The 13,185-nt window shown below is 40.0% G+C and overlaps 1 protein-coding gene across 1 annotated transcript in view; it reads left to right on the forward strand.

Moving 5' to 3' along the window:
- Nucleotides 1–2,872: 2,872 nt before the first annotated feature.
- Nucleotides 2,873–13,185, forward strand: part of LOC140486432 (calcipressin-1-like) — a 76,828-nt gene continuing 66,515 nt past the window's right edge. Inside the window, exon 1 of the mRNA XM_072585553.1 lies at nucleotides 2,873–3,379. Within this exon, the coding sequence (XP_072441654.1) occupies nucleotides 3,101–3,379 (279 nt within the window). The 5' untranslated portion in view covers nucleotides 2,873–3,100. The remainder of the gene's footprint in view (nucleotides 3,380–13,185) is intronic.

The raw sequence follows: 13,185 nt of genomic DNA on the forward strand, positions 1-13,185 counted from the left end.
TAGCTGGGATCCATACTGGTGCTCATAGGCACACCTTTGAGTTAAAGGAAAATTGTGCAAAGTAGGAACAAGCACAGCCAAGTGAAGGGGGGTGGTTGGAGGGGGAGACTGTCTAGGCCTGTTTTCAAAGAAATGGAAAGGTTTCAGGCCATCCTGATGGGGATGGACATTTATAGGGACAGCACATCACAATGGTGAAGAGGAGGCAGCTAGAACCAGAACTGGAAGCTATGGAACTGATGTAAAGCATCAGAAGAATCACAAATGTCAGTGGGGACAGACTGAACCATGATGAATTAAATATAGAGTCAAGATAGGAAGAAATAAGTTCAGTGGAGCAGGCTAAAATGATGGATCTGCTGGGGCTACAGGTAAATTTGCCTTCTTGAGTGCTTCAGCATTAACTCATATCAATTCATCTAGTTAATTTCAATTTCAGTAACAAATTATGTTTCGGCTTTGGGATTTAACAGAGGAAAAAGAAATAATGGTAACTACTTTTAAATCTAACTTCTGTATTGATCCTCTCCCACTCAGAAATCTCGAGATAACAAATGCCACGGAAAAGGTTAAAGAAGAGTCTTTGGCAGACAAAGACTTCATGCAATTTGTCACCACACTGTGACATTTAAGATCCATTTAAGTCTGCACATAAGAACTACAATTCTAAACACTACTGGACCTCCTACTGCAACAACAATTTTATAGCAAATGTTACTGTATAATTCTGTGAAGACATTCATGTCAAAACAAAACAAGACATTTAGATAGCCATGAAACCTGTTGTAATTAAAAGACAAGCAAGTAGAAAATCTATCATGGACCTTAGTGAGAGGTTAATAATTCTATCAATGTTGCAAACTGGACACTCAAATTAAGAGTTGATGCTGTGACTGGACTTTTAACAGACATTTGATAAAGTAGCAGACTTGTTCACAGAATTGAAGCCAATGGGATAAAAGTACTGCACGATTCCACAAAGAGCAATGATATAAAGAGCCTGTAAATTTATTTTAGGGTTGTTCAATGAAGGGTGTATATTAGCCAGGACACCTAGTCAACTCTAATGAATACTATGAGAACTCTTACATCTACCTGTTCAGTTAGATGGGGCTTTGATTTAACATTTATCCAAAAGGCAGAATGTGATGTAAAGAAACATTATAACAATAAATTTTTAAAATGGTCACACAGTTATTGAATGAAAAGATTCATTGAAGTTAAAAATCTAGCCTGAAGTATGTTAAGTTGCTGCGCAAGTTGGCATATATTTGCAGTAATATCCTTCTTTGTCTTGAATAAAGGTTGAGGAGTGACATTACAGAAATCTTAAAAATTATAAAAGGTTTTGTTAAAGTGAGTACTGAGAAAAATTATGTTCTCTGATGGGGAAGGTATAACTCAAGACCATCAATATAAGACAACCACTGAAAAATCCATTCAGAAATTCAGAAGAAATTTCTTTTCCTGCACAGTTATAATACAGAGGACTACATTAGGAAGGAGAATGGTTCTGTCTTGTAATCAGTGACATTAGGCTAATGCTGCCTACTAGTGATGTGGGTTCAAACCCCACTATAGTAACTGTGGAATGGCAGATATCCCATCTAGTTTGACAATAATCCTTTTGTTTCGAATACATGATGTCAGACCAACAATATTGTGTCTAAATCTTAACTGCTCTCTGAAAACAGAAGTCATTCTGCTCAAGGGCAATTAGGTAACCAGATCCTCTCAATGATGTCCACATTTTGTGAAAGAATAAAAGAAAGGCAGTGACAGAACAGATACAGTTAAGGGAAAGACAAAAGGAACCTTGACTGGAGGACAACCACCAACATGGACTGGTTCAGCTAAATGAATTATTTCTGTTCTGAAGGAGGGTCATTAGACATGAAACTTTAACTCTGATTTCTTTCCACGAATGCTGAGATTTTCCAGCAATTTCTGTTTTTGTTTTAGATTTCCAGCGTCTGCAGTTCTGTCAGTTTTGAATGACCTATTTCTGTGCGATGTATCCTGTTTAATCTTATGTAAAATGATGCTAAGATCACACAAGATAGCCAAATCAAAGTGGATGTCGTGTGAACTCTCAGAACATTTTTTTCACTAAGTATTACATGCAGCACTGTGGTAATTTAACCAGCAGCATGCCTGTGTTTATTCTCTGCAAAAAGCCTCCTCTCAGTCTATTTATCTAACCGCAAGACATTCTTGTGTGTCTTGTTCTAGCGTGCATTTGTCTAGCTACCGCTAGATGCAACTCTGCTGGCTGACTCAACTACCTCACTGGTAGCAAGCCGCATTCTTAAACCCACCCGTCTCTCCTGAATTGTGTATTGAATTTAACAGGAATTGCCTTATTTTAAGTTTTTGATTATGGCCTCACCATCATGTGGTGACTTTTCTTTATGCCTATTCCAATAAACTCATTTCTAATCTTAAAAACTTTCCTCTCAGTCTTCTCTGGAGAGAGAAAAAAAAAGCCTTGGTCCCATATTATACCTGATCATTCCATTGAATTAACAGCATCAATGTTACTTGACCAACTGGTCTCTGCAGACCTCCACTATCCCTCTGCATCTAACCATTATCTGTTTCTTCTGACCTTATGTAGTTGTCAATTTTCCCTTCAAACGTGTATGTTGTTTTGTGCAGGTTTCGATGTGTAATCTGTAATCGAGAGTAGGCCTGTCGAAAATAAAATGTTTCTTTCGTTGGGCGGGGATGGGGTAGAAGAGGGAATGAGTGGGCGACGGGTGTGTGGGATGCTATTTATTTGCAGGGGTTGAAATTGATTGCTGAGTGACATTGCTACCAGGTTAAAAATGGCAACATAGTTGGATCGTGTTGCCAGTGCTGACGTCCAAGCCAGTAACTTGTTGCGTCGTGTCCTGGTAACAAAGTCTCGGCGCAGTCCAGAAGAGCTGGTAGCGAGTGAGCAGATGCTGGTTGAAGTTGCAATGTGTTTAATCTCCCACAAGATGGGTGGAGGTAGTTGCTGCTGAGGGGACAGCGCTCGATCATTTTAAAATAAATCCCACCACAGTTAATTGGAAAATATATCGACGTTGCTTTCAGAACAAAGGCTGGGAAAAGAATGACGGTAGCGAATAGCGGTGACAGCGAGAAGAGAAGCTTGGTCAATGCCGACATGGAGAGAGATCAGGAGATGTTTCCGGACGCTGCAGACGGCTGCTGTTCCGGCACCAACGGGGAGCTGCAGCCTGAGACACCGATGGAGGCCGAGTCTCCGGCCGGGGAGGCTCCAAGCGGCTCCGAGCAGCAAGTCCACCTGCACTCCCATCTGGACGACCTGCCCACCTCCACCATCGCTTGCAACGTGGACGAGCGGGTGTTCGTGGACGCCTTGTACCGGGTAAGCGGTCTCCCTTTCGGCCTGTGCGCCGGAACACTAGGCCCTTGTGTGTGTGTGTGTGTGTGTGTGAGAGAGAGAGAGAGGAGCAAGCATCACTGAGCCAGGCCAGGGCCAGGAAACAACCTCACTGCTTCCCTCACACCTGCTCACATTTAGTTCAAAACATAATTGAGCTGTTTTCGAAAAGACTTGGTTTTAATAACGTCATGGAGTTATATAATCTTGCAGCAAAAAAAATAGCCCAACGCTGGTGACTTTGAGAGCACAGTATGTAACTCATAGAATGCAACAGACTATGAAGTATGCCAGTCATTCCACCACCGCATTTATCTTTGTTTTGAAGATTGCAAAATTCGTGTATTAGCTTTGGATAATGCTGCAAATCTCCCATTTTTTTGGATTGCGAAAATGGAAAAAAGAGTTTACTGATTCTATAACTTATTCAGGTCTCCAGATACCTAGTCATATTTGATAACCTTGCTGAGACTAGTGATAACTCTGAATTGGTATGGGAAGGAAAGAAAACACGTTTGATGCAGTGGGCTAATCCAGACAAAGATTAAATAGTGAAGTTTGTTTTTTCTGCCTCTAGATATAATTAATACTAGTTACAGTTTAGTATAAAGTTTAGTATTCCTATATTGTACTAGCCCTGAAAAGGTGAAAATCTGTTGTGAATCTTACCAGTATGAGTTATCAATAGTGGGAGTTGAAAAGTTCATAGCTGTGTTGAACTAATGTTGGTCAGTGATTGAAAATACACCAAGTTTGCTTGTATACAGGCCACGAAATAACCTTCAGACACTGTAACCATAAAGTAAATTGTTGATTTAAGATTTTGCACTTACATTTAAACCTTTTTTTTTACTATTTTCTTTTTTTTTTGATATCCTATTAGTTGTATATCTGTATGGACGATGCATTCTTTTTCTGAAATTAATACTGAATCTATTGTCGGAAAAACTGTAATTTACAGCACATTTTTCTCCCAATCTCCAATAAGCTTTGCTCTCATTATTTGTGCCACTACTGACTGACTTAAAAGCTTCCTTCTCTGCAAACCAAACTTAGAATGATAGTGCACCTGGATAACTGTTTACAGTTTAAACGGTCAATAGTGTGCACAGTATTACACCTTAACTTTAAATTAATCAGCAATGGTTATTAAATACATTTTAATAAAGTGTGCTTTTTTGGAAAATCTTCACTATTTATTTAACTATGTACAATCATTTTAGTTACAGAAATTCTATTACCACACTTAACATTTTATGGACAAGTTGACAGTTTTTTTTATCAGTTGTGATTTAGTGTTTTATTTTAATTAATTGAATGCTGTTATAGAACCAGAACAGGCTCTTATCATCTTAGTAGCTTCAGAGTTGGCAGACATGCATTACACTATTGATTTCACTTAATTGGTCCTGTCAAGCAAAGTCAAACTCTTCAGAAAAAGTATAAGCAGACATCACAAAACTCTGCTTTCAGATGTCTAAGTGCCAGTTAAACTTTAATGATGGTGAAAAGCTGATGGGACATTGGGCTGTCTGCCATAATCAGAAATGCTTATTGATTCATTCAAAGTTTGTTTTGGACTGATTATACTACAGCCAATGCAATAAACTGCTTTAACCCAATGGTCTCCATCTACATCTGAATATACAAAATGTCTGTCAGCTCAGCTGCTGTGTCTTTGCCTGGCTTACATTTTTTTTCATCCATGTGCGATTACATTATTGGAAACCTGAAATATATATTTGACCTGTGGAGTATGTTGGGTGAAGGGCTCCTGCCCAAAACATCGATTTCCCTGCTCCTCGGATGCTGCCTGACCTGCTGAGCTTTTCCAGCACCACTCTAGTCTTGACTCTGGTTTCCAGCATCGGCAGTCCTCACTTTTGCCTTGGTAATATCTTGGCCAAGTAACTATTGTGTTGTTCCAAGCTGTATTTGTTAACATTCTGTGTGCATGTACAGGCTCTGGATATCATTTTAAGTGCTGTTGGTGATCCTAAGGAAAAAAGATAAATTGTAACAGCTTAGATTCTGTGGGGGTTTTTGGAATGAAATATATCAAAAGATGACATTTATTCCACTTAAACGCAGATGAATTCTTGATCATTTTACGATGTAAACAGCAATTAACATGGATTCTAGAGAGGATGAGTTGGTCCAGTTTATATATACTTGACTACATTTTTCCCAACTGAACTGTATAAACCACTATAACCTTATGTGCCTGAACTCCAAAAATAGATACAATGTTGCGTACACATCAGATCGGTGGCAGTTCTGAGTTAAAGCATGGAACTGGGTTATGATACAGACAGATTAGGAAATAGCACATTATGGGCAGAATCGAATGAAGGTTTTAGGATTAGGTTGGAGAGCCCTATGTCCTATATCTTAGAGAAGTCCATCGTTGTTCAATTCTGGACTCCCTGCTATAGGAAAGTTGTGAATATTTTTGTGAGAAGACTTGTAGTTCAGGTTGTAAGTTTGCTCCGATAAAGTGCTGATGTGGTAGCCAACCACAACAGATCAAGACACATAAATAGCAAACAGGACAGAACATCAGCGCTTCATTGGAGGCTTACTGATGATGTTACCTCGCATGGTGACAAAATGTCTGAGAACAAATCCACCAGCTCAGTGAGGAAATTTACAACCTAAAGTTGTTAAACTTGAAAGGGTTTAGAGAAGATTTACAAGGATGTTGAAGGGTTTTGGGCGGGGTGGGGGGGGCTGCTAATCACTCACTGCATCTCTTAATAAGGAATCCTCTGCAGGATGTTGCAAGCAAACCTGCATCTAAAGGCAGCCTGCACTGGTCCTAATTGATGTGGGGTGGGGAAAGGTGGTACAGTCCTCATCCACCATCTTTCCTCCTGCTCAAATGGCTCCCTGCCACCAGACTAGGCGCAGGACAGAATTCCAGGTCGAGAGTGTGGTACTGAAAAAGCACAGCAGGTCAGGCAGCATTGAAAGAGCAAGGGACTCAACGTTTCTAGCATAAGCCTTTCATCAGGAATATGGTAGAATCTCACCTGACATACTCAATAATTCAAGGTTTGAGTGTGAAAAGCCTTTCCAATTAGTGTGCTTGGCACAGTTTCCAATATTCAGTTTGCAGATTAAATCAAGGGGGTATTTGAATCTAAGGAGACAGCTTTTAAACTACAAATTAAGTGGGGCAAAATATGTAGGTGATCACAAGGGTGGCACAATGGCACAGTGGTTAGTACTGCTGCCTCGCAGTGCCAGGGTTTGATTCCAGCCTTTGGGTGACTGACTGACTCTGTCTGTCTGGAGTTTGTGTGTTCTTCCATGTATGCGTAGGTTTCCTCCAGATGTGTTGGTTTCCTCCTGTGGTCCAAAGATTTACATGCTAGATGGATTGGTCATGCTAAATTTCCCAGAGTGCCCAGGGAGGTGTAGGTTGGATGGGTTAGCCATGATTTTATTTTTAAAATGGCAGGAATGGGCTGAGGTTGGGGGTCAGAGTGGGATGTTGTTTGGAGGGTCAATGAGGAGTCAATGGGCCAAATGATCTCTTTCTGCACTGTAAGGATTCTATGATTCTAATTGAAATTTAACATGAAATACTAGACCTAAGACAATGAATAAAGGAACAGTAAGCCATTCAGCCTTATGCCATAATGGCTGATCTGAAGTTCAACTCTTGCTCTGTATCCCTAACACCCTTGCAGGACAAAAATCACATTGATATCTCAATCACTCATTTTAATTGGCCAAGCTTTAACAGCCATTTGGAGGAGAGATTTCCATATTTCTGTTCCTTTTGTTTCTGAGTATGTACTTTCGATTTCACACAAGTTCTCGTTCAAATTTTTAAATTGGCTTTTTGCTCAGTGTTAACTTGCCAGAGCTTGTCAGTATCCTCTCTACTAAATCAATAATTCCCAACAGCTCCCCTTATATACCTCTCAATCTTGAATCAAGGGACTACATAAGAACATTTTGCAATAAAAACCAAAAAATGTTGGAGAAATTTTGCTAGTCTGGCAGCATCTCTGGAGAGAGAAGCAGAGTTAATGAAGCGTTCAAGTCCAATATAATGCTCCTTCGTTTCCAAGGAAGAGTCATATTTGGAAGTCATACATGGACTTGAAATGTGATCTTAGCTTTTCTCTTGCCGTAGATGCTGCCAGACCTGTTAAGTTTCTCCAGCACTTTGTATTGTTTCAGATTTCCAGAATCAGCTGTACCATGCGTTTATTAGAACACTTATGCAGCGTATGCTCATAATTTAGTCATTTAAACCATGAAGTCACCTTGTAAATCTACACTGTATCCCCTCCATGAATGTTTCCCTAAATTCAGTGCCCAAAACTGAATGCTGTAATCCAGATGGGCCTCCAAACAACTGAAGCATCAGTTCTTCACTTTGTAACCCGAGATAAAGGACAGAAATTGTACTGAACCTTTTTGATTATCTTTTAGACAACAGAGTTCTTTGTTTGTAGTATTGAAACAGCTCACAATGAAATTGCAGGATATGTAGGGTTTTTTTAATTGGATCCAGTACTCAATAGGTTCAATCATTGGGAAACGGCAGTCATCAAAATATGTAGGCTTTCCATTCGAAATGGAAAACCACTGAACCAGTTCCCAAACTGACTTCTGTGCAGGCTAGAAAAGTTTGACAGTTACACCTTGAAAGGAAATCTGGAGATAAACATAAGAGGCATAGAAAATGGGTTACTTGGCCCTTCAAGCCTGCTCTTCCATTCATTATGATCATGGCTAATCATCCAACTCAATACCCTGATTCTGCTTTCTCCCCACACCCTTTGATCCCTTCAGCCCTAAGAACTACATTAACTCTTTCTTGAAAACATTCAATGTTGTGACCTCAACTGCTTTCTGTGGTAGTGAATTCCACAGGTTCCCCTCTCTCTGGGTGAAGAAATTTCTCTTCATCTCTGTCCTAAGTAGCCTACCCTATACCCTTTAGATTGTGGCTCCTGGTTCTGGACTCCCAGGTCATTGGGATCATCCTTCATGCTTTTACTCTGTCTCGTCCTGTTAGAATTTTAATCTCAATCTTCTAAACTCCAGTTAATGTACTCTAAACCACAAAAACTCAGCAGGTCTGGCAGCATGAGATTAGATTCCCTACAGTGTGAAAACAGACCCTTCAGCCCATTAAGTCCACACCGACCCTCTGAAGAGTAACCCACCCAGATCCATTTCCCTCTAACTAATGCACCTAACACTAAGGCCAATCTAGCATGACCAATTTACCTAACCTGCACATCTTTGGACTGTGGGAGGAAACCGGAGCACCTGGAGGAAACCTGTGCAGACATGGGGAGAATGTGCAAACTTCACACTGTTGCCCGAGGCAGGAATCAAACCCAGGTCCCTGGTGCTGCGAGGCAACAGTGCTAACCACTGAGCCACCGTGCCACATCTGTAGGGAGAAAGCAGGATTAATATTTTGTGACTAGTGACTCTTCAGCATAACCCTTGTTTATTACTAGTCTTTGTTTCCTCTTTTGAAAAATGTGGTGCTGGAAAAACACAGCAGGACAGGCAGCATCCGAGGAACAGGAGAATCGACGTTTTGGGCATAAGCCCTTCTTTTCCTCTTTGTCAACTATTTCTCTATCCAAGCCAGTACACTCAGATGAGAGGTGACTTGATAGAGGTGTACAAGATGTTGAGAGGCATAGATAGAGTTGATAGCCAGAGACATTCCCTCAGCAGAAATGCCTATCACAAAGGGGCATAATTTTAAGGTAATTGGAGGAAGGTTTAGGGGATATGTCAGAGGTTCTTTACACAGTGTGTGGTGGGTATGTGGAACGCACTGCCAGCGGTGGTAGTAGAGTAAGACACATTAGGGACATTTAAGCGACTCTTGGTTAATCACATGGAAGATAGCACAATTAAAGGTATGTAGGCTAGTCTGATCTTAGAGTAGGATAAAAGGCCGGCGCAACATAGAGTGCCGAAGGGTCTGTATAGTTCTCTGTTCTACCACCCTGAAGAAGGGCTCATGCCCGAAACGTCGATTCTCCTGCTCCATGGACGCTGCCTGACCTTCTGCGCTTTTCCAGCAACACATTTTCAGCTCTGATCTCCAGCATCTGCAGTCCTCCCTTTCTCCTCTACCACCCCAATCCCATGTTCTTTAATTTTGTATGTATTGTATTCAAATAACCTTGAATATTTATGGCTCTGAAGGAGGCCATTTCTTGTATTGTCTTGTTCCAGCTGAAAAGAACTATACAGTCTAATTCTGTTTTCCAGTTTTTATTCCACCGCCCTCCCTACATCAGAGCATTTTAATTAATACACAATTATAATTCTCATATGATAAGAGTATCTGTCTTTACCAAACTTTTCTGTCTAAACTTTTAAATTTATTCCTTCTGATTATTGACCTCTCTACTAAAAGAAATGGATCTTGCCTGTCCACTCTATTTCTAATTTTACACATCTCTATTACATCTCTGACAAAGATAAAACAACTAAGAGAAGGTGAGATCCGAGTCGAAAATGTGGCATTGAAAAAGCATAGCAGGTTAGGCAGCATCTGAGGAGCAGGAGAGTCGCTGATTTGGGCATAAGCCCTTCATCAGGAAAGAGAAAACAACCCCAGTCAATCCAATCTTTCCTCTGCTAAAAATTTCCACTCCTGACAACATTTTCATAAACCTCTCCTGCGGTCCTCTGTCTCACAATCACTGTAAAGTGGTAAGCAGAGCTATATACAGAACTCTAGCTGCAGTTGGACATACAGCTCTGGCAGAACACTCTCTTTTTTTTTGTAATTTACGCATGGGATGAAAGTGTTACTGGCTAGCCCAGAATTTAATGCCAATCCCAGAGGGAAGTTAAGAGTCACCCACATTGCTGTGGGTCCAGAGCCAGACCAGGTAAGGACGGCAACTTCCTTCCCTAAGTGACATTAGTAAGCCAGAAAGGTTTTTATGACAATTGACTTTTGCTTCAGTGTTATCATCAGACTCTTAATTCCAGATTTTTATTCAAAATTAAATAATAAAAAAATCTGTCATGGCAGGATTTGAACCTGGGTCCCCAAAACATTACCTGCATCTCTGGATTAATAGTCCAATGATAAAAACAATGACTGCAGATGCTGGAAACCAGATTCTGGATTAGTGATGCTGGAAGAGCACAGCAGTTCAGGCAGCATCCAAGTAGCTTCGAAATCGATGTTTTGGGCAAAAGCCCTTCATCAGGAATAAAGGCAGTGAGCCTGAAGCGTGGAGATTGACCTATCACCTTCATCCCCTCCCCCACTCACCCATTGTACTCTATGCCACTTTCTCCCCACCCCCACCCTCCTCTAGCTTATCTCTCCATGCTTCAGGCTCACTGCCTTTATTCCTGATGAAGGGCTTTTGTCCAATGCTAATACCACTAGGCCATTGTCTTCCAGTATTTTTACATCTGTGTCTTGGCCAATAAATTTCATGTGCCTTTTTGCCACTCAGATATGTCAGTATTAAGCAAACTTATAATCTCACATCACGATTGATAAATGAAGTATAGACTCTTTGTATTTGAAGGTATGTTACAGGGTTGCTCAGTAGACCGATCTACTACCAAGTTATAGCAACTGTTGTTACAGGAAATCACACTGTAGGCTAGACTGTTCAAAGGCAGCTGTTCACGTGCGCTACATTCCTAGTTACTTCCTCATCAAGATATTCCCTTTTTAAAGTTTTATTTGTTTACAGGATGTGGACATTACTGGCTAGGCCAGCATTGATTGCCCATCCTTAATTGTCCACGTAACAGATGAAAGTTAATCATGTTTATGTGGTTCTGGATGATATGACATCACTTATCAATTATCCTGAGGCATTCAGAAATCTCTGAACATGCACTTCAAGATCCCTCTCTTCCTCAACACTTTTCTCAGCAACCTAATATTGTGTATTCCCTTGCTCTCCCCAAATACATTACCGCACATTTCTTCATACTGAATTCTCTTCGCCATGTTTTACCCCTCACCTGACACATCCATTGATATCTTTCTGCAGTCTTGCAGCTAACTTCCTGGAATCTGCCACCCAACCAATTTCTTGTATCATCTGTAAACATCAACTTTATGCTTCCAACATTTAAGTCTAAATTATTGATCTAAATCTTTCTAAAGGATCCAGTGAAGTCCCACTGGAAACAGCCTTAAAGTCAAAAATGCATCCATCAACAATTACCCTTTGGCCCCTGCCACTGAACCAATTTTGGAACAGAAATGTCACTTGCACTTACATCTATGGGCTTTTACTTTACTGACCAGATTGCTAAGGAGCTTGTCAAAAACCTCACTAAAATCCATAAAGCTTACATAAAAAGCATTGTGTTCATTGGTCGTCATCCTTAACCCATTGAAAAAACTTCAAGTTAACACAATTATCTCTTGACAAATCCATGCTGACTGTCCTTGATTAATCCATGCCTTTATAAATAGCAATTTGTTGTCCTTCAGAATTTTTTCAAATAATTTTTTCGCCATCCAGGTTAGGAATAACTCCTTTTTTAAACAATGATACAGTGCTAGCAGTCTCTTGTAACACGTGCAATGCTGGAAGACTAAGGAGGGATTGGAAAGTTATGATCACAGTCTGTTTTTCTTCCCTTGCTTACCCTAGTAGCCTGGAATACATTTCTTCAAGACCTGGTGAATTATCCACTTTCACAGATCATGAATCTTGTAATGTTTTTTTCTCTCTTTTTGTTATACTGTCCAGTATTTCAAATTCCACCACTATGACAACAGTGTCTCTGTCATACCCTTCTATTTTGAGAAAACAAACAGCAAGTATTCATTAAGGCCCATACCCACATCCTCCACCTCCACACCTAAATTACTGTTTGGACTCTAATTGGCCCTATTCTTACCCTAGTTAGTCTTGCTTTTTGTGTTTATAAAAAAGCTTTGAGTTTTGCTTGATTAGTTTTGCCAATATTTTGTAATACCCTCACCCTACTTTTTTCTTTTTTTTAATTTCACTGCTGCATTTTGAATTCTCCACCACAATTTCTGCAGTATTGAGCTCTCACTGTCTGATGTAAGCTTACATTATTTGTCTTACCCTACTCTGTATATTCTCTGGCATCCTCCCATTGAAATATATGCCACTAATTACCAACCAGTTTATATGTCTATTTTCTAGTCTGATTTTGTTGCCTTTCAATCTTGCTAAATAATCCTAATTAATGGATTCCTACCTCCCTTCTTTGTGGAAACATCATACCGAACTCATTCTATCCTCCGCTTCCCCCTTCTTGTTGCTTGTTTTACCATTCAGCTTTGTGAAACCACATTTCCAATTGGTATTTTTAAAATTTAAATATTTTACTCTTAGCCTGTGTCCTTTTCTATAACTGCATTAAATCTAAATCTAACTGAATCATGATTCATACCACTAAAATATTCCCTCCCCCCTCATTCATCTTCCACTTTCCCTGCATCATTTCCTAAAACTAAATCCAAAAGTACAATTGTTGACAGTTTCATATGGCAGGAAAAGTTTTCTTTAATGCATTTTAAGAACTGTGTGCCCCCGATTACTTTAGCATGGATGCGATGCATGTAAATATTCAAGCAGTTAAACTCCCTGACTACATCTGCCCTGTTTCAGCACCTCAGTAATTTGCTTACATGTTGGCTTTTCTATCTCCTTCACACAGGTGAAAGGTCTATACTATATGCCCCAAAATATCATTGTCCTTGTTTGTTTTTTCAGTTGAATGCATATGCTAGAAGGGTAACCAGAAGAAGTGGATGATGTGTTAAACAA

The sequence above is a fragment of the Chiloscyllium punctatum genome, chromosome 15 (assembly GCF_047496795.1).
Source record: "Chiloscyllium punctatum isolate Juve2018m chromosome 15, sChiPun1.3, whole genome shotgun sequence".
Classification (NCBI taxonomy): Eukaryota; Metazoa; Chordata; class Chondrichthyes; order Orectolobiformes; family Hemiscylliidae; genus Chiloscyllium; species Chiloscyllium punctatum.